This window comes from Zootoca vivipara, chromosome 6 (assembly GCF_963506605.1).
Source record: "Zootoca vivipara chromosome 6, rZooViv1.1, whole genome shotgun sequence".
NCBI lineage: Eukaryota > Metazoa > Chordata > Lepidosauria > Squamata > Lacertidae > Zootoca > Zootoca vivipara.
The window spans coordinates 75724093-75751043 of NC_083281.1; the positions used below are offsets into that span (position 1 = coordinate 75724093).

A 26951-nucleotide genomic window follows, 5' to 3' on the forward strand; every position below is an offset into this window, starting at 1 on the left:
GGCGGAGTGAAATGCCCCGTGGCTGCAAGTGATTGTGGACTTAAAAGAATGAGAAATTAAAGGGTTGTGGAATACAAGAACTCTGGCGCTAAAATTAGATTTTTCACTTCCCCTGGCTAAAGTATTCCCCAGGACCACATGCTAGAAGCTGAGCAGGAAGGCATTTGCTCTGCAGAAAATCCACACGGCCTTTCCCTGGCATTAACCCTGTAATTATGGCTGTCAATTGTGCGCAGACGTCTCTTTCAGCACTGAAAAACCCATTTCAAAAACCTAGGCCACAATTCTACACCTGAGCAAGGGGATGGCAAACGAAATACTTCAAATGAAGAAATGTAACTGAGCACAGGCAAGCTACATCACTAAAGAATTTGCCTCCAAACTCAGTCCTACAAATGGTACAAATTTGCACATGTCTTTTGTGTTTGTCTCACTTCATGCATGCATTTCCCTGTAATGCGCTCAAATGTTTGTACACGATTCTCATGAACAGTAGCATTATTGTGGGCGCTTCCTCTCTTAACATGCAATTTTTTTTGTAGTATGCAGGTTGCCACTGGAGAACTGCATTGCAAAATTCAGAAAAGTGTGAATTTCAAAGGATATAAGCTGGCACCCCATCAGTACAACATGGCTTTGCATGCTCTGGACCAGGGGGGTACTTTGAGTTTGCCATTTTTTCAAAATTATTTACAAAAGCACACATTCTGCATCATACCACCCCCCCCCCAAGCAAATGAGCATTACAAGAGAACCCACAGGTGTTTGTGGGATGACAAAGACTTTCTTTCCCCTGAAATTTACTTAGGTATTTTTATATACCGTACTTTTCCATGTATAAGACTAGGTGTTTTTTAACTAAAAAATAATGTTAAAGGGGGGGTAGTCTTATATATGGGGGCAATCTCCCCCCATTTTCTTAATTTTGAGTCCCCCCAAATATACCCAGGGGCGTGTGTTATGCACGGAAAAATTCTCTCTCTCTCTCTCTTGGTCCTTTTTTAAAAAAAAACTGCAAGCAATCTCCATTCTCAATGTTCTGTTTTCCCCGCTGTAATCAATGGCTGAAGCCACGGTGCTCTAAGAGTGCAGATCTTACCCCTGCTTCTATCGGATTGAGAAAGGTGGGACAATCAGCTGGAGGAAATCACAATTAGGGTTTTAACTTCAGAAATCCTATAAGGAGGGCCTGGAGGTGGAAGTCCTCTGCTGCTTGCGGCTACCAGCACTTGGAATTCAGAGGAATACTTAACACAACTAACCCATTCCCTTGGTTCTGCACCTTATTGGTTACGTAGGTGGAACTCTTTTTCCGAAACGCCCATTGAAGCCTTATGAAATACTCCGCAGGAATGAAAGAGTTTGCAACAAAGGAACGGGCTCTCTAATTCGTGAAAAATTAACGAAGCAAGATGACACCTCAGATTTCATCCCTACTAGGTAATTCTAGACCCTGGATTTAATGACCCGCCCCTCCTATATGTATTACGGTACTTTAATTTTGGCAAGTGTCAGAGCATGTACTATGCGTGCACAAGATCTCATATTCATTCCTGGACATATCTAGGTAGGGTTTGGAGAGACTCTTGCCTGAAACTCTGGAGAGCCACTGCAAGTCAGTGAGGGAACAATGAGTTAGATCAGGGCTTCCCAAACTTGGGTCCCCAGCTGTTTTTGGACCACAACTCCCCATCACCCCTAGCTTGAAGGAGCAGTGGTCAGGGATGATGGGAACTGTAGTCCAAATAAACCCAAGTTTGGGAAACACTGAGCTAGATGAACCAAAGGCCTGACTTTGCAGAAGACACTTTCCTATGTTCCCTACTGCAAAAGAGACATTTATCTTCTCCCTCCTGCCCAAGTTCACGCGCCACAACCTGACACGTTAAGAGGAAAACAGCACACCAAACTCAGTGCCGGATTTAAGTATAAGCTAAACAAGCTATTGTTTAGCTTATACTTAAAAAAGCTATGGGAAAACCATAGCTTTAACTATACGGATCTTTGTCAGCAAGGTAATGTCTCTGCTTTTTAAGACATTTGTCTTAAAAAGCAGAGACATTACCTTGCTGACAAAGATCCGTATAGTTAAAGCTATGGTTTTCCCAGTAGTGATGTATGGAAGTGAGAGCTGGACCATAAAGAAGGCTGATTGCTGAAGAATTGATGTTTTTGAATTTTGGTGCTGGAGGAGACTCTTGAGAGTCCCATGGACTGCAAGAAGATCAAACCTATCCATTCTGAAGGAAACCAGCCCCGAGTGCTCACTGGAAGGACAGATCCTGAAGCTGAGGGTCCAATACTTTGGCCACCTCATGAGAAGAGAAGACTCCCTGGAAAAGACCCTGATGTTGGGAAAGATTGAGAGCACTAGGAGAAGGGGATGACAGAGGATGAGATGGCTGGACAGTGTTCTCGAAGCCACCAACATGAGCCTGACCAAACTGCGGGAGGCAGTGGAAGACAGGAGTGCCTGGCGTGCTCTGGTCCATGGGGTCACGAAGAGTCAGACACGACTAAACGACTAAACAACAACAACAACAACAACAACAACAACAACAAACAAGCTATAGCTTAGGGCCCCACTCTCTTGCCCCCCCCCAAAGGAAAAAACCACCTGGATGTACATTTCCAAAATATAAGATAAAAAACAAATAAAACCTACATACAGCAACAGTGTTTTGTGTTGTGTAGGCTCCTATGATGTAAGTAATGGGCACTGCCTGCAAGCCTGCTCCCTAAAATATCACTGGTCTGCTCATTTCTATATATACATAGCTGCCAAGTTTTCCCTTTTCTCGTGAGGAAGCCTATTCAGCATAAGGGAAAATCCCTTAAAAAAAGGGATAACTTGGCAGCTATGTATATAGGATGCCTACATTCTGCATGATAAAATACATATTTTGTTATGTGCGAATGGCTTTAGATACCTATTAGGTCCATAAATTACCATATAGCATACAGTATATTCAACACAAAAAACAGTGACAATTTGTTGTTGACAAAGGACAGCTGGACGTATAAATGGCCCCATTACCTTCAGTAGCTTAGGGCCTCATCAAACCTAAATCTGGCCCTGACCAAACTTGTTGAAAAATGGCAACTCTGCCTGGCAGCAGCTGTCCAGGGTTCCAGCTTGTCAACATCCTTCTTAAATTGTGGCGCCCAGAACGGGACACACTACTCCAGGTGTGGTCTGACCAAGGAAGAATAGAGTGGTACTATCACTTCCCTTGATCTGGACACTGTGCTTCTGTTGATTCAGCCTAGTATAGCATTAGCTTCTTTCTCTTTCTTTCTTTCTTTCTTTCTTTCTTTCTTTCTTTCTTTCTTTCTTTCTTTCTTTCTTTCTTTCTTTCTTTCTTTTGCAGCTGCATCACTGTTAAGCTTGGGATCTACTAAGACCCCTAGATCCTTTTCACATGTACTACTGGCAAGCCAGGTTCCCCCACCTCGGATCTCTATGGGATGTACTTCTGAGAAAACACACAGAGGGATTGGGCTGCCATTCCAACTGAGTGATCGATCTGGACTCAGAGCTGCCCATCCCAAGGCCTGGGTCCTAATCCCCTTTAAAATAAAACAAATTTCTATAAACATTTGTCAGTCCTCCTTTCTCATGCATAACATAAACTTGGGGCCCTTTTAAGATTTTTTTAAAAAAAGTTTTCAGAAAATAAGGACTGTTGGGTTACTCGAGCTTTTTCAAGGCTGCTTCTATTTTTGTCTTTTTAACAGCCACAGAGATTTGATCACCTCTTTGAAGTTCTGTGGACCAAAGACTGAAAACTGAACGGATTAAATTTTAACAAGATGTAAGCACAAACAGACCTTCCCGGCCTGCATTTCAGCCAAAAATTACAAGCCTGGAAGCCAGAAAGATGTTCACTGCACAGAGGCGGATCTATAGGTATGTGCAGAATTAGGCCCCTCTGCGGCCAAAGTTCCCCCCGAAGTTATTAGTTTACATTGTTAACTGAGAGGATCTCTATAAAACATGATTACAAATAATGAATTGCCATGGCTGAATTCTAATATTTCATTTTGCTGCATTCTTTGCATTCTTCATTTCCCTTGTTCCCCATTTAAAAGGCTTGTTTCCCTTGTTCCCCATTTCCCTTGTTCCCCATTTAAAAGGCTGGTCCCTTAGGGTGGGAATCACCAACCCAGCACCTGAGAAGGTCTCCACTGGCCTCTGAACAGGAGTGCGAGAGCCTGAGCTTTCAGAGCTTTTTGAAGCAAGTCTTCTAAACAGAAATGCTTTGATTGCTGCACTGCAGGGCTTTAGGCTAGATGACCCATTGAGTCCCTTCCAACTTTACAATTCTATGCTTCTATCATGCACAGGTCCCCTTCTATGCAATTTCTGTTAAACAAACCAGCCTGGCTGCTCCCACCTGTCATTGGCTGTCCCTAGCCAATGAGTGAAGTCAGAGATGTGATGGAAAAGTTGCCACCTCTTGGGGTTTTGCGGAAGGGGTGGCAGAGCACATCCTTTGTGTGCAGAAGTTCCCAAGTTCAATCCCAGGCATCTCCAGGTAGGGCTGGGGAAGAGTCAGTGTCTGAAATCCTAGAGAGATGCTGCCAACCAGTGTAGGCAGTGCTGGGCTAGATGGACCAAGAGGCTGACTCAGTAGAAGGCGGCCTCCTGACAATATACAATTCACTTCGTCTGTTCCTTCCCAGGTGACTGACTACATACATCACCTTTCATTCACCCGAAAGCCCAGAGGAAGCGGAAGATTTTAGCTTTGGCTGAAAACGTCATTAAATGTCAGTTCCAGACGCACCTTCATGGGGAAGGGTATTTCGCAGCCAGGGTGCCACCACCAAGAAGGTTCTGTTCCGAGTTCCAGCCACACCCTGCTGTCCCATCCCCTGCCCCCTGATGCAACCATCTCACATCCCCCTAATGGTAGAGGCAGACCATGATGCTTTGCCACTGTAGGCAAAATGGAGCTCGAGAAATAAACAGTAAATTGCAAGAACTCGGGCCAGGAGGAAGATGAATTTCAAGTAAGTCTTCAAAAGGTTTTATTTATGTAATGATAAGATGAATTCAAATAGGAATCAATTCCAGAATGATAGTGAGGCAAATAAAAATAAATTCCAGTGAAATAATCCCAGGACAAGGTCCTGTTTCGACAATTCTTCATCAGCTGGAATGTCGAAAAATTGAACATTAGAAATAAACCTTAGAGTAATTATCCTTATAACAAAAATACGTTCTGATTTCTAAACACAAAGTTTTATCGTCTGTAAAAGACAGAGATAACTATGTTTTAAATGAACATCGAAGGTGTATCTAAGAATAACCACCCTTACACCAAAATTACATTCTGTTTTCTAAATACAAAGTTAAATCGCTTATAATAGACAGAGGTAGCTTGTCTATGTTTTAAATGATAAAACATCTTAAAGTAATTGTCCTTACACCAAAAATACATGTTGTTTTTCTAACTACAAAGTCGTATCGCTTATAATAGACAGAGGTAGCTTACCAATGTTTTAATGGTCAGATTGTACCAAGTATGTTTGCCTTGCTAGCTCAGACTGTGTGCAGCATTTAAATAAAACATAAGGTGTGTGTTGCTTCTTCCCCTCCTTATTCAATCCCCACAAAGACCCTGAGAGGTGGGTTAGGCTGAGATTGAGTGACTGGTCCAACGTGACACCCAGTGAGCTTCATGGCCAAGTGGAGATTCAAACCCTGCTTTCCCAGGTCCAAGACTGACACTCTAAACACTGCGCCACTGCTGGCTCTCTAAAATAGGAAGCAGGGGCATAGCATTGCAGTGCCAGAGGGCCCTTGGCCCAGGCACAGATATTTGAGGCAGCAGGAAGCAGGCAACCCCCACAGGCACCCCTAGTGCAGCTTGGGCCGATGCCCTTCTCCTGGCATCGGAGGAAGCAATGCTCATGGTGAGGAGCACCGGAGTGGAGATGCCTGGTTCGTGCCCACCAAGTACCATGTCGGCTGGTCGGGCTCTCCTTTGCATGGGCAGGCAGGCAGTGCAGCTCCAACATGCGGTGGAATTGTTTTGGTGGTGTCAACAGTGAGGGCTGAGGTGCCATGGCAGGCTCCTTCACCCTCTGAGCCCTGCCCCCACCGGTGCATGCACGCCCCTTTGCTACACGTGTGCCCGCCCCGGGCGGCACGCACTCACGCAACACCGCTGATAGGAAGGGACCTCTGTGGTTCTCTCCCCTTCTCCAGCCACAGCTGCACCGAGAAATAATAAAAACCTCCTTTGCATTCTTCAAATAGTTTGCTTATGAAGGCTGGAAAGGACGCACTTTTTGGTTTTTTGAAAAATGCAATAAAAACGTCTCTTGTGAGGAACCTCTGCGCTTTGGAGCAGCCAGCAATGGTGGGGGTGGGGGTGGGGGTTTGGGACCTGACTAACACCCAACAAGGTCCTTGCCAACTAATGACACCGTCCGTGCTCAGCCAGCGACCGATGCACCCATGTGCCAGCAGCCGCAAAGCCTGCCAGTCAAATGTTACATGCTTGGGTGGAGAGGTTGGCTCCCGAAACTTTCCAGCAATCTGGGATTTGTGTGCGTCGCTGTGGGTTTCTTCCTCCCCCCCTCCCCTCTTTCAGATGAAAGCTTCACCAGCAGCAACCATCTTTCAAATCCAAACACGCTGCAATTGGAGCTCTCATCTGGAAGCTGATCCTGGAATCCGTGCCAAGTCGCAGAGGGAGGGGAAGCAGAACGTTTCCACATTTTCCCACGCTACGGATACAGAAGAACTGCCAGGCATCCGCGGCCTCTCAGAAATCCCCCGCCAGGCAGGGCAAAGTGTGCCCTGCCGTGGTGGGAAGGGACTCGCTTTCAGCATGTGGCAAGGATGAAGCTGAAAACACCACAAGACCCCTTATGCCAAGGGCAGATTGTTCTGCGTAGACGGAGGCAGTCCGGCCCATCTCCAGGTCAGAGGAGGTTGTTGGCATCGTGCCCCCTTCTACATCTCTCTCCTCCCCAGCCATGGAGCATGGAAGATGGAATTACAGGCTTTGCATGCCAATGATCCCGAGTTTGAATCCAGGGAGAGTTGCTGCAACAGCTCACAACCATAACACAAAACCGTAACACTAGTCGGCGCAGGCCAGGGATGCCAGAGTTGACCATCAGAGAGGGAAACTGGAGCAGAAATTGCCACAATCTGTACGTTCATCCGAGGTCACGAACAGAAACTGTGCAAGAAAAGATGAGCAGAGTTCACTATGGTTACTTTTTTATTTTAATAACAACAACCCTCCGCAAACATCGTGCAATTAATTCTGCTGTTTTCTGCATTGTTTTGACATTCCCCTTCCTTGGAAAAGCACTGACAATAACTGCATAATTAGTTTTGGCCATAGCAAATAACAAGAGGAAGAAGGTAGGTATCTGTGGAAGCCGAACTGCAGAGGAACGGAAGCAGCGCAGATTGTGGTGAGCACAGACCAAAGACCAAAGGTGGTGGAACTTCTTAGCTCCTCAGTGCTCTGCACCAAATGTTCCAGGGTGGCAAATGCTCTGGCAAGGAAGTGGGTGAGGCCCAAATGCCTCCTCTCTCTCATGCACGCAGGCAGGCAGGCAAACAGATGCACATGTGCTCACACACATGCTCATGCACACATACAAACAAGCAAGCAAACAAACAAACACAAGACAGACTCACAGCCCTGCTCATCTCCTGATCCTTGCAGCAAAGAAGCTGGAGGTATTTTCTATACCCCACCCACAAAACATTTCATCAAAACATTTCTTCTCCCCCTTTTTTGATAATTTTCAAATGCAATTTATTTTCTCATTAAATGACGGGAAAGAGTAACAGAAAAGAGATTTCCTGCACAGAAATGGAAGATGCTGCTCTCAAGATATTGCTCTCCATCGCAGAGCTTGGTCGAGGTTGTGAAAGCAGACAGGTGGCAGGAATAATTCAGCCTTCAATAGATTGTGGCTCGGTCAGGATTCATCGATGAAAAAACGATGCCCCCACCCCATCAATGGTTTCAGATGCTTCCCTCCCCAAAATTCCCCTCACCCTCTGCCTGGGGGTGTGTGTGTTCACTTATCTGTCACAAAGCTTGTTTTAGCAGAGAAGTCACAGCCCCCCCGCCTCCCCTCTGAGTCACAGCTGAACAGGAGGACAAGAGACAAGAGACTTTCCTTCCTCTTGGTTCCTCAGCCATACTTCTGGGCTCACTTTATAAAGGAACAGGATTGCACTAAAAAAAATAAAATGTAACGACGACAATACATAAAGGCGAAAGATAAACACCGTAAGAGGATAAAACACTGATGCAACGATCTGTGCAAGAAATAAAGGCTCAGATATTGACAAAAAAAGCACCCATACAAGGAGGGAGAGAACCGTTTATGCCTGGAGGGAAGGTAGAATATATATTTAGTAGTAGTAGATAATAATAATAATAATAATAATAATAATAATAATAATAATAATAATATGAACCACCCAGAACAGAATAAGCCAACTGCAGTTAACACTGTCTACTTTGAATATGCCCCCCCCCCGGCCTGTTTGCCAGGTGCACAGCTTATCTTTGCTGAAATATGTTACTGGCTATAGTGACTCAAGGTCAACGTGAGCAGCCAGGTAAACACTCACGCCAGCCAGCTTTAGTAAATCATCATCTGTCCCCGTGCTCTGACTTCATACTGCCAACAGAGATGCATTCCAGAAACAGCTACACTTCACTCCCTCCTTTCAAAGGGCCTGTTGTCATAATCACCGTTAAGAGGATGAGAAACATGGTCCTTTCTGGGATTAAAACCAGAGGCATTCTTCTTTCTCTAGTGGTGGCCCGTCCTGTTTTGCCACCTGAGGCAAGACAAGAATGTGCCGTCCCCTGCAAGGGGGGGGGGAGCATTCTGCAAGGCCTTACTGCTCATCTTTTCTTTTTTATCAATCAAATTTTATTTTTTTTCCTCAGATTTCTTTACATCAACAGATACAGTTTACGTTTGTATATTACATGGCTCTATCAAGCTTTGACCTCCCTCCTCCCTTAAGTAGGTACCTTAATTCACTTTACTCGCGCATTTTACAATTTTACAAAATTGTAAAATCATCTTCTCTGCCCCAGGGGTGAGGGAGACGAGTGACAATGCTGCATAATGGGACACCCCCCCTCTTGCCGAAACCCAGAGAAAAGGGGCTGTTCCATCAGCGGCTGAAATGACAGGGCGAGAGGGGTGCCACCTCTCTTGCCCTTCCGTTGCCTGAGATGGCTGCTTCCCTCTGCCTCATGGGCGGGACAGATCTCTCTCTCTCATCCTTCCAGGCATCGTGGGCTGGAGACAGCCTCAGGTGATGGGTGGGGGAATGTGATCAGGGGCCCTCTCTCCCCCATTCCTCCCTTTGAAATGATGGTCCTTTATCTTCACACTGGACTGGACATATAGATGATGCTTTCAAACAGAAGGCTGTCCTCTGCAAAGTAGGGCAGATGGCAACTGTAGCCAGGCTTCTCCAGGGGTGGACAGTTCCTAGCACACCCCCAGACCCATACTGAAGGAGTGGTACATGCTTAATGATACTGGCCTCTCACACCAGTCCAACAACCTTCCATTTCCTCACAGAAGTTGGACTTCAAACATCAGGAACATACAAAGAGCTTGCTGGATCAGGCCAATGGCCCATCTAGTCCTTTTCTCACAGTGGCCACCCCAGATGCCCCAAGGGGAAGTCCACAAGCGGCTCCCAAGGACAAGAGCACCCTCCAGTAAGTGGCATTCAGAAGCATTACTGCCTCCGACTGTGGAGGCAGAGCATTGCTATCATGGCAAATAGCCATCGAGAGAATGGTTACCTATAGAACATGCCATGTGTTTCCCCCTCCCCGGAGCAGTTGGAATGCTTGTGAATATTGGGTGCCACCACGCCAGCTCAGCCAATCCACTGTCAGAGGCTACATCACCCACAACTGCAATACAAGAAAGAGTTTGAGTGCTGAGGGCAGTTTGGGGTGAAACCAAAGTCCTCCCTTGAGATTATTATTATTATTATTATTATTATTATTATTATTATTATTATTATTATTTATACCCTGCCCAGCTGGCTGGGTTTCCCCAGCCACTCTGGACAGCTTCCAACAGAAATATTAGAATACACTAATTTCTTAAAGATTAAAAGCTTCCCCAAACAGTAAATCAAAGAAAAGGCATCAAATTCCCTCACCTGAAAGGAGCAATGTTGCCTTCTTCTTTCTTGGTCCCTAAACTGGCAACCTGGGAAGGCAAATGAAAGCCAAGGGCACCCCCCCCCAACCAAAGTTAGATATGAAAACCAGCAGCTACAGAAAGCAGTGTGTGTGTGTGTGTGTGTGTGTGTGTGTGTGTGTGTTGATCTATTATCATTTTATTAGGCTAAAGGTCACCATCTTTTTTTACTTTCCATTTGGAAACCCATAAAAGCTGTAAAAGACACTCTCAAGTAAACCCCCCCCCAAAGAAAAAACCCTTTACATCTGCAAGCAATTAGCCAGGATGCAGAGCTTGATGTTTACAGAAGACTGAGATTCTGTTGCTGAGCTATTTGCAGAAAGAAAAAGAAAAAAGTATATATATATATATAAAAGTGGGATGAAGAGATGGAAATCCAACCCCTTACGACCTAATTGAAAACTTCAGAGGCAATGATTAAGGCAGTTTCTCAGTTCTGTTGAAGTTGTTACTTTATATGACAGCCAAGTACATTTGGAGAGAGAGAGAGAGAGAGAGAGAGAGAGAGAGAAGTACACGTCAGAGAACAGATCCAAACAGAGAGGCCCAGGATTCCAAACAAAGGAAGTCAGAATATTGGTCAGCTAGCTCAAGACTGTCATCACTGACTGGCAGCAGTTGCCCAGGACACCAGAAAAGGGACATTCCTGGGCTACCTGGAGATTTACTCAGAGAGGAGATGATCACAGGTTGCACTGCTGACTTGGATCCCCATCGGTGCACAGCGCTGCCAGTCACTCAAAGCAGGCGGGGGTCAAAGGAGCAGGGAGTTTACCAATCTGCTACTCACGCCCGTGTGCCTACACTATACCAAGTTCCCAGCCTTCTTGCCCCACGCTTTCCCCTTCTTGGTAACCAGCAGAGATGCACAGCATTGGGAAGGCAGGCTAGCCACGCAGCCTCGCCCTGCTGGCTGCTACTGTTAACACAAGGTTAGCAGGGCTAGGAAGACTCGTTGTGGTCTAGTAACTTGTGTCATCTCCCCAAGGAGGCCGCTGTCTATCAGAGCACGCCCTTTCTCTTTGACACAGCGTGCTTGCTGGCAAATTCACACGCGGGAATGAAAATTGCAGCAAGGCAGGGACTTCCGTTGGAGAACAATTATTATAAAAAGTTACGACAATTTCCTTAAGACTGTAATGTGGGCCATATCTATGCAATCTGCTCCCTGTAAAGTAAGCAGAAGCTGTTGTACAGTTAGATAAAATGGCCCAGGTGGGTCTGCGGGTCTGATCCTTGCCTGGATCCCTGGAGAGCCACTGCCAGTTAGTGTAGACCAGTGTTTCTCAACCAGTGTGCCTCCAGATGTTTTGGGACTACAACTCCCATCATTCCTGACCACTGGTCTTGCTAGCTAGGGATGATGGGAGTTGTAGTCCCAAAACATCTGGAGGCACACTGGTTGAGAAACACTGGTGTAGACAATATGAAGCAAGATGGACAATATAAGGCAGTTTCCTATGCCCCCCCCAATGGCTGCTACTTGTAGTAGGAAAATTAAGCATCCAAGGACTTTAACGCATTTTGAGGTACACAATATAAGGTAACGCTGGATGGACAAGAACTGAGCAGCAGCAGAAAATTAAGAACAGAAAAGAAACAGAGAAACGAAATGACTCGGAGGCTACGGACGGGTCTATCCAGCTCCCAAGCAGTGCTGTTATTGAAAAGGTATGACAAGGTTAATTGCTGGAAAACAGCTTGAGGTATCTTTGCGTTGCACCAAGGAAGCAAAACACACACACACACAACTGGAGGTAATTAACAAGGCAATGAGCACATCTTTCAGAGGAACAAGAGGCTAGGGAGGAGGGAAAAGACACTGGCTACTTTGCGAAGGAGGCTGAGAAGGGAATGGCGCTGGGATTTTACTTTGTTTTGTGGTGGTGGTGTTGAGGTGTAAAGTAGAGATCCTTGAGGATTTGGTTTGTTTTGCAGTGAACATAACCTACTCGAATAATCCCACACTGGGGCTCAGATCAGAAAGTAGATCCGTGGACCAGATCAATTGCTGGGGAGCAACTGCTTGTGGATTTCCCACCGGCAACTGGGAACTAGTTTGGACCAAGGGATGCAGGAGGAATCCATTTTAAACAAATTTAGACACAGGATCTGCCAGTTCTGACCGAATCCAGCTTTGCCCTCCATTAGACCACCTATTGCACAGAGTGACTTCTTAGGTCTGAGCTGCCTGTCACTTTTTTATTTTTTTAAAAGCCCAACTAATTATATGCAACCTAATTATGTATAATGTAAAAGAGTCAACATCCGGTACTACATTTCTGCAGCCTGATTTTGTACGTATGGACACATAAATATTTTTGTACAGTCATATGCACAGTTGTATCTCTTTCTGTGCCTGTTACTTATTTTTTACACCCACCCCCACCCACCCACCCACAGTGGTACCTCTACTCACGGATGCGATCCGTTCCTGGGGTGCGAGTCCGTAAGTAGAGTGCTGCTTATGCGCATGATGCAATAGAGTGCTCCTGCGCATGCGCGAAGCGTGCAGAACGCTTCTGCACATGCGGCGAAACCCAGTATACACTTCCAGGTTTGCCATGTTTGCAACCCAAAAATCTGCAATATGAACCTAACGCAACTAGAGGTATGACTGTACACACGCACACACACACACACGCACACACACACACACACACACAGTACTTTTCTGTGTATAAGACTAGAAGAAGAAGAAGAAGAAGAAGAAGAAGAAGAAGAAGAAGAAGAAGAAGAAGAAGAAGAAGAAGAGTTTGGATTTGATATCCCGCTTTATCACTACCCGAAGGAGTCTCAAAGCGGCTAACATTCTCCTTCCCCCCCCCACAACAAACACTCTGTGAGGTGAGTGGGGCTGAGAGACTTCAGAGAAGTGTGAGTAGCCCAAGGTCACCCAGCAGCTGCATGTGGAGGAGCGGAGACGCGAACCCGGTTCCCCAGATTACGAGTCTACCGCTCTTAACCACTACACCACACTGACTAGGTTCCCCCCCCCTGGAAAATAATGTTAAAAGAGTGTGTGTGTGTGGGGTTTCATCTTATACACAGGGCCATTCCCCCCCATTTTCTGAAATTGGGAGTCCCCCCAAAATAGGGGGCGTCTTATACACAGGGGCATGTTATATACAGAAAAATATGGTATATAATTTCTGTGTCGCTGTGTCATAAAGATGCATCAGATCGGTTTACAATCATATAAAAACCATGAAACCAAACAATAAAATCATAAAAAGTTAAAAGTAAGTTAAAAGCAAAAAGAAATCAAAAACACACACACACATCAGCAAACCAGTATTATTTTAAGCACTGTACTGCAATAATTGTTTGTATTTTTAGAAACGTATTTGTATTTGTATCTCTCTCTTCTTTTTCAGAAGAGAGAAAAAAATCAGGCGGGGGGTGGGGGGTGGGAATCCCATGCATATAATCTCAACATTGAGAACCCATTCCTTTGGTCTGAGCCAACGCACAAACATGAATGCACACATTCTGGCTCTGCTAGCCAGCCCTCTGCCACTCTCCCCAAATTTACCCTGTAGAACTTCACCTTCCTAATCCATGTACGGACAAAGTTTGTTTTTCACATTTCCAAACCTATTTCTGATTCCACTTCTCTCCTCTATTCCACAGCCCCACTGCGCACCTGTTTTCACCTTCACCCCCATTGTTCATGCATCCTCCCATTCTTTCCGCCCCCAATCCCCTCTTGCACACAAACTACTCTCATGATAGCTTTCTTTAACTTCCTCCTCTCCCATACTGCAACTACTAAGCACCCTTTTCACCTTCTGCACAATTATAAAGCCACCATCCTCTTGAATCTACAAATCTTCCAATTGGGGCTGTGCGATGACAGTCTTGCATTTTATGTGTATAGGAAGATATCTCTAGCTCGCTGCCCACATCAGTTAGTGGGAGCAATTATAACCCCCTCCCCCCGCTTCAATTATGGAGAAATAGGGATGGAGAATTTCCTTTGTTCTGCATTTTTAACGGAGATGACCTAATTTGCACCTCCCAGATAAATACACAGAACAGAATTATCTCTTGGATTTTGCTGTACCGCAAGTTCCGCAGTACAGTTTTAAGCTAAGAAAGGCACACTGTGGGAGAAAATGCACTCAGAAATATATACATTGACTGGTTCAAGATCTGGACAGGCCTTGACATCAGTCTTATTGCAGATATTAGCCATGACAGCTCAATACAACCCTCATGTCCAGGAACAGTCTACCCCTGAATATCATTAGCCAGGTAAAGGTAAAGGTAAAGGGACCCCCTGACCGTTAGTTCCAGTCGTGACTGACTTTGGGGTTGCGGCACTCATCTCGCATGTGGCCAGCATGACAAAGCCGCTTCTGGCAAACCAGAGCAGCACACAGAAACGCCGTTTACCTTCCTGCTGTAGTGGTACCTCTTTATCTACTCAGGGCCGTCTTAAGCATAGCTGGCGCCGTGGCGTGAACTATCCCTCCGGCGCACCCCTCCCATTTCCGAGCGCGGCGCCCCCTTGGCACCCCGGCACCTTGCCTTAAGGCCGGCCCTGTATCCAGTTGCACTTTGATGTACTTTCGAACTGCTAGGTTGGCAGGAGCTGGGACCGAGCAATGGGAGCTTACCCTGTCACAGGGATTCGAACCGGCGACCTTCTGATCAGCAAGCCCTAGGCTCTGTGGTTTAACCCACAGCGCCACCCGCTGTGGCAGCTGTGGCAGCCAGGTGGCAACCAAAAAAAGAGAAACTGACTTCTGGCCTCCTCGGAGTTCTGGTTGGCCACTGCTAGCCTTAGGTGGACCTTTGACCTGTTCCGGTAGGGTTCCTCCTATATTTTGAGGAACCTGTGCCGCTGCCTTACTACCAAGTCAGACCATTGGTCCATCTAGATCAGGCGTCGGCAACGTTTTCTGCCTGTGGGCCGGAGGATTCCCACGGACTATCGACCATGGGCATGTCCATGGCTGCGCAAAAGCAATTTCCGGTGCTGGCTGCCCATTTCCAAAATGTATGCAGCACCAGAAATGGCTTCTGCGGCTGTGTAGACGCAATTTCCGGTGCCACTCGGCGAGTCCCCGCACCCCGCTGCGCCGGGTTACCGCAGCACACGGGGGACTTGCAGAGCGGTCGGCTCGGTTCACGGGTGGCCCGTGGGCTGGATAAACGGCCTCCATGGGCCGGAGGTTGCCGATGCCTGGTCTAGATTATTATTATTAATAATAATAATAATAATAAATTTTATTTATACAGTACCCCGCCCTTCCCAGTCAAGACCGGGCTCAGGGCGGCTAACAACAAATAATATCAACACAAGTATAAAAGAAACAATTCAGTTAAAACGCAGATTAATACAATGTTATTGTCTGCACTGACAGGCAGTAGCTCTCCAAGATTTCAGGTAGGATCTCCTGGAGATTTGGGGAATTGAACCTGGGGCCCTTCTGCATGTAAACCAGATGTTCTACCACTGAGATGTGACCCTTCTTAAGTTCCCAAGCAGTGAAACACCGGCAGCATTCACCCACAGCTTTTAAGCAGATGACAGATTTGCAGCAAAAAGTAAAAGACACCACAAATGGCCCACTTATCCAGAGAGGTCAGCACAAGATAACTGACCTGCTATAACCAGAGGCAAAGCTACATCTACCAAGCTATTCATCCAAAGCCGAGCATTGCTCAGCCAGCTTAGACTCTTTTGGCACACCAAGCATCAGACAGCCCCCTTTCTCGGTCTGCCCGCCTCTAACTAATCAATCCCAGGGGGGTGGGGAGGAAAATGACAAATGCAAACCATGCCCCATGTTTGCAACTAATTGAAAGTGAAAAGAAGGAAGGTAAAGGGACCCCTGACCATTAGGTCCAGTCATGACCGACTCTGGGGTTGCGCGTTCATCTCGCATTATTGGCCGAGGGAGCCGGTGTACAGCTTCCAGGTCATGAGGCCAGCATGAGAAAGCCACTTCTGGCGAACCAGAGCAGCACACGGAAACGCCGTTTACCTTCCCACTGTAGTGGTACCTATTTATCTACTTGCATTTTGACGTGCTTTCGAACTGCTAGGTTGGCAGGAGCTGGGACCGAGCAACAGGAGCTCACCCCGTCACAGGGATTTGAACCACTGACTTTCTGATCAGCAAGCCCTAGGCTCAGTGGTTTAACCCACAGCGCCACCTGGGTCCTTTGAAAAGAAGGGAGGGCTCTAATCTGGCCTGTTGTTACAGCAGGTGTATTACCCCTTCTTCAAAAGCAAACAGCCAGCCTTTCCCCCCAGAATGGGGCACAATAGAAGCTGCATGCATGTCTATTCACAAACAAGCTCCAAACATTGAGTACAGGAAAGAGGAGTCCGGTCCCAGTTTCAAAGAGTGACGTGCTCTTCTCTACTCAGAAGTAAGTCCACTAAGTTGTATGGCTGAATGTGGATATAGCCGACTCCCAGGTAAGTGGGCATAGGAACCAGAGCATCATAAGAGCTGGAAGGAGCCTGGCAAACAAATAGGTTACACCCAGGTTTTCCCCCCCGCCAGCTGGAACTCAGTTCCGGCACCTCTCAGGTGGGTGCCATTGCCATTATGCGAGAACAAGGAAGGCGTTCTTGGTGAGTTCTGGCAACTCTTGTTTATTATTAGAAAAACAGCACCTGTTACATCAATGCACCATACATTTAAAGCACTTTTATACCACTTTCACAGCCAAGGGGAATCCTGGGAACTGTAGTTTGTCGAGAGTGTTGGCCTTCCAGAGATATAATTCCCTAACCCTTACCAAACTACAGTTCCCAGGATGCTTCATGACTGTTAAGAATGATGTAAGAGTACTTCAAATGTATGATGGGTCTGTGGAGAGTGTTGATGGGAGTGAAAACCAAAGGATAGATGCATCCTAATGTATGCAACATCAGCTGCTAGATTATTAATAGGGAGTAATTGGAAGAGTAAAAAGACACCAACAAAAGAGGATTGGCAACTAAAAATGATTTCTTATTATAATCTGGCAACAGAAAAAGCAGAAATTAAAGGGATAAAAGAGGGGGGAAAGAATAAAGATTGGGAAAAATTCAAAGATGATATAACTAGCTTTTTGGAGCATGCCGATCTCTCAAAAGACCTATGAAGGCTCAAAATAATGAACATCGAAATGGTTAGTTAGGAATTAGGTATATGCAAGAGCAAAAAAAAAAAAAGACGCAATATGAGATTGGCTGGAAGCACTAAAGGGTGGGTGGAGGGTTGGGTGGTGGTGAGGAATTTGAGGGTACTGCTGTCTAGATAATTTGTCTGATTCATGATTAATTTGATTTATTTGTAAATTCATGATTAATTTGATTTATTAATTTGATTAATTTGAAAATTCATGATTAATTTGATTTATTGTAACAGTGCGTTACAGTGTTGATTATGGTTAATTTTTGTGCAAACTTTTGTGAAATATCAATAAAAAATGAATTAGTAAAAAAGAAAAGAAAAAGAAATAAAGAATGATGTAAGAGTACTTCAAATGTATGAGGGGTCCGTGGAGAGTGTTGATGGGAGTGAAAAAGGAGGTTGGTCTACTCAGGGAGGGCATCTAAACAAAAACCTCTCTAAAATCTGGAGCTACTCCTACTCCTAGGTGGGGGCTACGGTGCAATCCTTCACACAACAGGGGTGGCGAACCAGTGCCTGCCTCATGTTGCTGGACTCAAACAATTCACCAGATTGCATGGCCAATGGTCAGGGATGATAGGAGTTGGAGTCCAGTAAAATCCGAAGGGCCGGTGTTTAGCCATATACACACTGAAGCAAGTCTCATTGAAATCAAGAATGAATAAATACATAAGAAATAAATTAATCACTTCCAGGCTTTTGTGTGTGTTAAAAGTGACAAATGTAATAAGTACTAATGATAATGATGTTAAGAATAATAATATAGATAAGAGAAAATTTAAATGGGAATGTTTGGATGAAGTGCTGGGTTTGTCTGTTTTTAACACCTCCAAACAGCTTCATTGCCTAGGGCAGGGCTTCCCAAACTTGGGCCTCCAGCTGTTTTTGGACTACAATTCCCATCATCCCTGGCCACTGGTCCTGCTAGCTAGGGATGATGGGAGTTGTAGTCCAAAGAAACAGCTGGAGACTCAGGTTTGGGAAACCCTGGTCTGGGCAGTCAGCCAAATTCTATTGGGTCTTGGCTAATGCTAGTCCTACTCAAGAGTAGACCTGCTTATGTTAATGGACACGACTAACTTATGTTTGTTGACATCAGTAAGTGGATTGGTTGGTTTAGGACCAGTGTTCCCGATCTCTTCTAGTGAATGGGTGTGTTTGTAGGGTTCCTTCCATACAAGGACAAAGTCCACTACCCAAAAGTTAAATTGTAACTTCAGCTGAGGATTCAGGCTGGAGATTGGGGAGGCAGGAGTGGGAATAATTTCCAAATATCTACTCTTTGATATAACAATATGCAGACCACACAGGGAAGAGATAAAAAACAACAACACAACTTCCATAATTTAGAAAGGGTACAGTAGTTTGCTTTAGGGGTTGCTTTTAATTGGTGCATAATTGGAGTTTTCGATTTCTATGCAGAATGAGAGCCAGGCAAAAGTTTCCAAAGAACTTTGAAACATTTATCCATTTCCCAGTCTTTGGTTCTGTGGCTCAATATTGACAGAATTATAACCATCTAGTCCTTGTGATAGGGTCGCGGGTGGCGCTGAGGTCTAAACCACTGAGCCTAGGGCTTGCCAATCAGAAGGTCAGCGGTTCGAATCCCCACGACGGGATGAGCCCCCATTGTTCGGTCCCACCTCCTGCCAACCTAGCAGTTCGAAACCACGTCAAAGTGCAAGTAGATAAATAGGTATCGCTCCAGCAGGAAGGAAAACGGCGTTTCTGTGTGCTGCTCTGGTTCGCCAGAAGCGGCTTAGTCATGCTGGCCAAATGACCTGGAAGCTGTCTGAGGACAAACGCCGGCTCCCTTGGCCTATAGAGCGAGATGAGCGCTGCAACCCCAGAGTTGTCCGCGACTGGACCTAATGGTCAGGGGTACCTTTACCTTTATCCCTCATGATTTCACATTGCAAGTGATCTTACAGATGAATGTGCAAAAGCACTGAGCCTACATCACCACCCATCTCTGGAAGCTCAAAAATTGGGGGCCTCTTAGTTGCAATTCCTGCATTGCTGGGGGTTGGACTAGATGACCCTTGCGTTCCCTTCCAACTCTACAAATCTATGATTCTATTGCGGGTGAGGAAAACAGAGCCAAAGCCTTTGCACCACTTGAGACCAGCAGGGTCTAGGCTGCCCCTTTCACTTTCTGCAAAACTCAACAGGTGAGGAGAGAACAGAAATAGGGAAATCGAGGCAGGGGGAAAGAGGGAAGGAGTCTGCCATTGCTACTGCAGGCATCCCCAAACTTCGGCCCTCCAGATGTTTTGGACTACAATTCCCATCATCCCTGACCACTGGTCCTCTTAGGTAGGGATCATGGGAGTTGTAGGCCAAAACATCTGGAGGGCCGCAGTTTGGGGATGCCTGGGCTACTGGGTGGTACATTTGAATGTGTAGACAATACTAAGATCGATGGACCAATGGCCTCACTTAGTATATGTCTAGGCAGCCTTATTATGTTCCTAAGTGGTTCAAAATAGCTGCACTTTGCTCCCAGTCAGGGGTTCCCAAACTAAGGCCCGGGGGCCGGATGCGGCCCAATCACCTTCTAAATCCGGCCCATGGACGGTCCGGGAATCAGCATGTTTTTACATGAGTAGAATGTGTCCTTTCATTTAAAATGCATCTCTGGGTTATTTGTGGGGCCTGCCTGGTGTTTTTACATTAGTAGAATGTGTGCTTTTATTTAAAATGCATCCCTGGGTTATTTGTGGGGCATAGGAATTCGTTCATATTTGTTTTTCAAAATATAGTCCGGCCCCCCACAAGGTCTGAGGGACAGTGGACCGGCCCCCTGCTGAAAAAGTTTGCTGACCCCTGCGTAGTGTTTGGGCGGAGGAGATCAGGTGCTCGCAAGTTTTGCCAGGACCGCTGCATTGCAAAATATCTTTGGAAGAAGAAAAGCTAAGGAGTAAACCCTACACAAATACGGTGTGGAGTCCCTAAGGCAGTTGGATGGTGCCTTGTACGCCTCCTTCTGGCAACTCCTGCAGCCAAGCTGGTGCCAAATGTATTGCTCTGCTTCCCTTTGGACCACATCGGTGACGCCAAGAGTGAGGTCTTGCTGTCTGGAAAGCCCAGAACCTCCATACACAATGCCCAGGTCACTTCGGTGCTGCTAAAACCGCAGTTTGACTTCACCCCCGGAAGTATACTCCATTGCCTCTCGAGACAGGCGGATGCCAGCAGCAGCAACAACAACAACTCCCATCATGCCTGAGCACTGGCTATGCTGGCAGGGGCTGATGGGAGTTGGAGTCCAACACCTGCAGGGCATCACATATACGGGTACCTATATTAATGCCAAGAAATATTGTGTGGGTTCCAGGGAGGCTGCAGCCAGGGAGGGACCCCACCCCCCACCCTCTGACATCACCTACACCCTCCCCCCGGCCTGTTCTCTTTGCTGCTTTCCTGCAATTTTCTTGTCGGTGTGAGCACAAGAAGAACACGCAAGCCACGGCACACACACCGCTACACACCCTCAGGTGCAGCACACCTTTCCTGGCAGCTGTTCTCCAACCCCGTGTGCCGAAGGCCCCCGACCCAAGACACCTGGCAATGAAGCAACCTGGAAGGGCGATCCCAATTAAAACCCAAGGTGCCAACGGGCTCCTAGCAACCACAGCAGCTGACGAGGGCGAGATCATGTTAAGAATGATCTCATGCACCGAGTGCCCACCAGCCACTCCCAGCCTGTCAAACTCCCAGCGTTCGCCAAGCCACTATCCAACAAGTCTATCACCGTTTGGGGCTCGGGCGCCCCGTTAGTGGCGTTGCAACCACACCTCCCTGAAGGCTATCATTTCAGAGGCTCAGCAGTGGCTCCGATTCCCCTTCCCTGCACACGGAAGGGGGAAAAATGGACCGTGCCCTAAAGAGAGAGCCGTTCTGGGTGGCTGCTCCTAGTTCTCGCGCCTCGGCAAGTTTAAAAGCGATTGACAAGGTGCTTTTTTAAAAAAAGAAGAAGAAGAAGATGACGGAGACTTGCCCGCACAACAACAGCCTGCCAACCTCTGCTGCCCATGCGGCCTCCGGTATTTCCCTGAGGCTGTTGTAACAAATGCACAAACTTACACAAACTCACTCACAGGACAAGGGAAGCCAGCCCAGAATGTGGCAAAAGTGATCTCTGTTCAAACACCCTCAGCAAAAGCCCCACTAAAGACGAGGCCCTAGACGAGGTTGCTATTTTCAGACAGGTAACCGTGGAAGCAACTACTCTCCCCACATACCCGGTTTGTTCTCCTCGCTTTCCGACTTCATGGTGCGGAGTCTGGAGAGGGGAAGGGGAGACTCAGCCCTGGAGATCTGAAAGCTTTCTTTCTTTCTTTCTTTCTTTCTTTCTTTCTTTCTTTCTTTCTTTCTTTCTTTCTTTCTTTCTTTCTTTCTTTCTTTCTTTCTTTCTTTCCCCTCTTGACTCCTCCTCCCCACCAAAGCAGGAAGTGCCCTTTGCGCTACCTGAGCACCTTGGAACCTGACCCTGTTACAGGTTGCAGAGTTTGCCAGCATGAGCTCACTGAGAGGAAGGAGGCGGTGCCCAGGGAGAGAACTTCACCTGCCTGGCTCAGCCTTCCAATCAGAGATTTTAAGCTGCACCAAACAAGATTTCCGGACTCAGCTCTTTTCTTTTGAAGCTGCTCAGCCAGTGCCGCCCCTTTCCTTCTCACAGGGGAAGGTGCTAAACGGCCCCACTGTTAGAGTCACGGAGAAGAAAAAGGGAGCAGAAAGAGACTGGGAAGAAAAAGCTTTGGTACAAGAATTTGCTGTCCTCCCATAATGCCCTGCCCCGTCACGCTGGGGATGGGAGGGGAGAGAGAGGCTTGTAGCTCAGAGGCAGAGCACATGATTTGCACATCGAATTGGAAGGGGTTCCCAAGGGTCATCTAGACCAACCCCCTGTGATGCAAGAATCACAGCTACATTATCCCTGACCAACCTCTGTTTAAAAACCTCCAATGAATCACAGAATCATAGAGTTAGAAGGGATCCCCAAGGCTCATCTAGTCCAACTGTCTGCAATGCAGGAATCATAGGTAAGCACTCATGTGCGGTCCCTGATTTTAGGGACCGCAACCAGGAATAGGCATCTCTCAGCTCAGGAGAGCTTCTGCTGCCAGTCAGGGAGGACAGCACTTGGGCATGAGAGACCTGCTCATACTAGTTGTCCCCAGACATCGGCTGGACTCCAGCTCCCCTTGCCCCAGCTAGAACGACCAACTTGGGAACGTTTCTGCATGCAAGACACTATGGTCCGTCTTGTAAAGATGCTAGTCCTCATGGTTTCAAATAAAATTGAACCTGGAATCTTTTGCATGCAAAGCATGGATGTGCCAGCACTTAGTCGCATTCCTTCTTCCTCTATCTCTGAGTAAATCTCTCCCAATAAACACATTTTTGCAAGGCAATCTTCCCTCCTCATATAAAGCATTTTTATATGTCTTCATTACATTGACCTATTAACTTCAGTGGGTCTCCTCTGAGCACGACTAGCAGTGACTGCAACACTAGGCCTACTCAGAGTAGTCCCAATGAAATTCACAGACAGGGCTAACTTAGTTTCATTAATTTTAATGGGTCTGCTCTGAGCAGGAATTAGTTGAATGCATGCCTTTATTTCCAGCATTTTCTCCTGTGAGCTCTTCCCCTCTCTCCTTTTTTATCCTCACAACAACCCTGTGAGGTAGGTTAGGCTGAGAGCGACAGACCGGCCAAGTGGGGATTTTAACTCTGGTCTACCAGGTCCTAGTCTGACACTCTAACCCCTATACCACACTGCATACACAGAGTATTCCAAGTGCAGTTAAACCATAGAATTACACAAAACCATTATGATATGTCCGATCGGGTTGGGGGTTGGGCTAGATGACCCTCTGGGTCCCTTCCAGCTCTACAATTCCCACAGGTTGGCACTGGCAAGCCAAACACCGCCCAGCTGGCAAGCAAGCAGTGGTTGCCAGCAGATGGTAAAATAGGATTATTATTATTTTTTAAAAAAGAAACCTAGATCTTCTTTCTCAATGTTTCCATGAAGTCACAGCACTACATGGTTTGGGAACAGGACCCAACAGGTTTCTCTTTAATCCCCTGAACTGCTTTTGCTTCCAATGGAGCAGCTGGGTGGTGGGGCAGGCAACTTGCTCCAGCATTTGGGGACAAGGCTACAAATGAAGAAACCACCTGTCCTTTTTTATAAAGGCAGCTTCCCCCTGTTGGATGATGCCAATGGACATTTGTTTCTCAGAAGAAGCATGCAAGCTACATCAAACAGTGCTTTTGAGAAGTAATTAAGCTGGGGGCTGTCTTAAGCACTTCTCAAAAGTGCTGTTTGAAGCACCACCACCACACTGTGAGAGACTGCAGTCAAACATAATTAAGTACAACTGCTATCGCTAGATAGACTCAGTTAGGTCATGCCCCCTCACCATGGAAGGAAGTCAAGGTCCCTCCTTTGTCCATATTCTTTTCCACAATGTAACCATTGAAGCAGGACGTCTGAGGAGACTGTGTTTAGCCCAGATGGGCACATGACTTCTAACAAAGCCATCTTAGGGCTTCTGTACAATTAATTTAGAAACACAAACTTTTTCTGCAGCGTGTAGCCAGTGAGAACAGACATGTCTAAGCTAGCTCTGAGCTTAGAGCACACGCCTGAAGCTATCTTGCTGTACTTTCTACCCAAGAGTATCTTGCCTCTATTATCCTTGCTGCTGCATGGAACAATGCATGACTAAGACCTTGAATCTGTAAGTAAAGCATTTTAAACTTACTTGAAGCATTTTAAACTGGCTGAAAAACATTCGGCCAGCTGCTTCTTTACAAATACGGTCTACACGATTTTGAATATCTTCACTGTGCCCCTGACCATTTGTACAGACAAACTGGAGCAGCCCCAGATTCTCCTGAACTGCACTTGTAAGTCACACTGAATCACTGAAGAAAAAAAAAAGAGAAACGAGAGCATCCTAATTCTTACTTTAATGCTGGCAACTGGTTGTATGGGGAGAAAAGGGGGGGATGTTGGAAAAGTTTTGTTGGTTTTTATTTTGTTTCTCATACAGCGAACTGCAGCTTGTGTGGGGGTTACGTTCCTGGAATGGAATATAAGCGAAAACATGTCCCATCAGAGCACCCCCTTGGAACCATCCCTGTGCAAGCAATCTTACCTTCTGGAGTCATGTGCTGAGCAGACCTTGGCCCCAAGCAAGGCACAGTGCTTTTAAGCTCTCAGACTTGCTTACTAGGCTCTGGGAGGCTCTCATGAAATCTTGCTGGGCTGTCCTGTGAAAGCTTGACCCTACCATAGCCCACTAAGCAAGAGGGAGAATTTAAAAACTCTTTCCACATTGGGAAAACCCCACACAAAAAGCTCTCTGCTTTCCATGCATTCGATCTGCGTGACTGCGCCTGGCCTTCGACTGCATAAAATTGAAACTGTGCAAGTTCAACATGTATAAGTTGTGTTGACTGTATTTTAAAACAAACTCTTTTCTTTTAAAAGGAAGAATGAGAAACTGCGAGAAAGCGAAACTTACAGATCTGTCCATTCTGACACGAGAGTCCCAACCCCCCCCCCTCCACAGAAACCGCAACAGGCTTGGGCTGAAGGAGCTGCCAGAGCGACTCGCGGCAGCCTTTCGCTGGATTGATTGTGTTGGGAGACATTTAAAAAGAGCATGAACTTGATGTCTCAAAGGGGCAGGCTTAATGAGCAGAACACTTTCCCTCTAAGTCTCCCCTCCTTTAATAAATCCTGTTAGGAGGGACTGCGAGGAAGCAACAGCCTGTTATGTAAGCTATCACGAATCGCTTTCCTTAATGCAGTAATGCTCAGGATTACAAGCCAAGACTCTAGCGGGCTTGTATTTTCGATTTGCCTGGTAACCTTTAGCAGGCCTGCCTCTTGTTTTTAAGTTTTTTTCTAGAGGGCCTATTGGGATTGCAAAACTGTAGGGCAATCGGTCATCGCATGTGTGCCTGAGTGTGTGCAAGGAGGATGGCTGCGCATGGCTATGATCTACTTCCACTCCCTCCAAATTCCTGTTGTTGCTGGAAAATTGCAAGCGGGGAAAGTGCTGCTGTTGCACCCAGGTTCAGCTCATGGGCTTTCCCATTGGGGCATCTAGATGCTCATGGTGAGAACAGGATTCTGGACAAGATGGGCACCCTTTGGCTTGATCCAGCAAGTCTATTTGTATTTTATTAAACATGTTAGTTGCTTTTCCTTGCCCCAAGCAACTCAAAGCAACTTACCAAGGAGTCTTGGTAGACCACAAACTTGACATGAGTCAACAGTGTGATGCAGCAGCTAAAAAGCCAATGCAATTCTGGGCTGCATCAATAGGAGTATAGCATCTAGATCAAGGGAAGTAATAGTACCACTGTATTCCGCTCTGGTCAGACCTCACCTGGAGTACTGTGTCCAGTTCTGGGCACCACAGTTCAAGAAGGATACTGACAAGCTGGAACGTGTCCAGAAGGGGGCAACCAAAATGGTCAAAGGCCTGGAAACTATGCCTTACGAGGAACGGCTTAGGGAGCTGGGTATGTTTAGCCTGGAGAAGAGAAAGGGGTGATATGATAGCCATGTTCAAATATATAAAAGGATGTCATAGAGAGGAGGGAGAAAGGTTGTTTTCTGCTGTTCCAGAGAAGGGGACACGGAGAAATGGATTCAAATTACAAGAAAGAAGTTTCCACCTCAACATGAGGAAGAACTTCCTGACAGTAAGAGCTGTTCGGCAGTGGAATTTGCTGCCAAGGAGTGTGGTGGAGTCTGCTTCTTTGGAGGTCTTTAAGCAGAGGCTTGACAGCCATATGTCAGGAATGCTTTGATGGTGTTTCCTGCTTGGCAGGGGGTTGGACTGGATGGCCCTTGTGGAACCGGCAATAGCTATACGAGGAAGCAATGCTAATTTGGTCTAGAGTCAAACCAGTGACCTCCAATCAACAGCCAAACCACTGCATTGCTAGTCCCCTTAAGCCAAACAGCTTCCTGATGCTTTGAAATCATTCAGGGTTAGCTCCAAATTCATGGAGCTGGCAAAAGAGCAACTACTGCAATTAATATATGGACACTTGAAGCAAATCCATTTCCTGGGCATCTCGGGCCCCTTAAGGCATGGATACCCAATTTGCTACAAGAAAAGTTTCAGGGAGACTTTCTTCTTTTTAAGGTAGCTTCCTGAAACTGGGTGAGGTGGCCTTACATTCCTCCAACAGAAGGTGGTGCCCGTTTCCTTTAAGAGCTGTGAGACAAGAGTATCCTGGGAACCTTAAGGTACCAGGGATGGCTTCCAGGTTAAGAGGTAGTACTCATAGAAATCAAGTGCAAGTATTTTGACTAGCAGTGGGGAATTGGATCAGGCCAGCAGGGTGAATCTAATAATCTCTCCCTCTGCCACCCCAGGTTTGACCAGTAGGTATGGCAACCCCACCTGTCGGTGATCTGGCACCACAATGATGTCAGGTGTCACAGAGCGAGCCTGTTGGAAAACTATACAATTCAAAGTTGGTGTTAACTTTTTAGTAGCAAAAACATGTTTTTCACAAACTTGGCTG

General features: G+C 46.4%; 1 protein-coding gene across 3 annotated transcripts in view; it reads right to left on the reverse strand.

Annotated features, from left to right (window-relative positions):
- Positions 1–26951, reverse strand: part of KAZN (kazrin, periplakin interacting protein) — a 258853-nt gene that overhangs the window by 58504 nt on the left and 173398 nt on the right. Inside the window, exon 1 of one of the 3 annotated variants that reach the window (XM_035120460.2) lies at positions 21626–24927. The exons of the other annotated variants lie outside the window; for them this stretch is intronic. Coding sequence (XP_034976351.2) covers positions 21626–21902 — 277 coding nt within the window. The 5' untranslated portion in view covers positions 21903–24927. Of the gene's footprint in view, positions 1–21625; positions 24928–26951 lie in introns of those variants that run through there. 3 annotated transcript variants of the gene reach the window in all.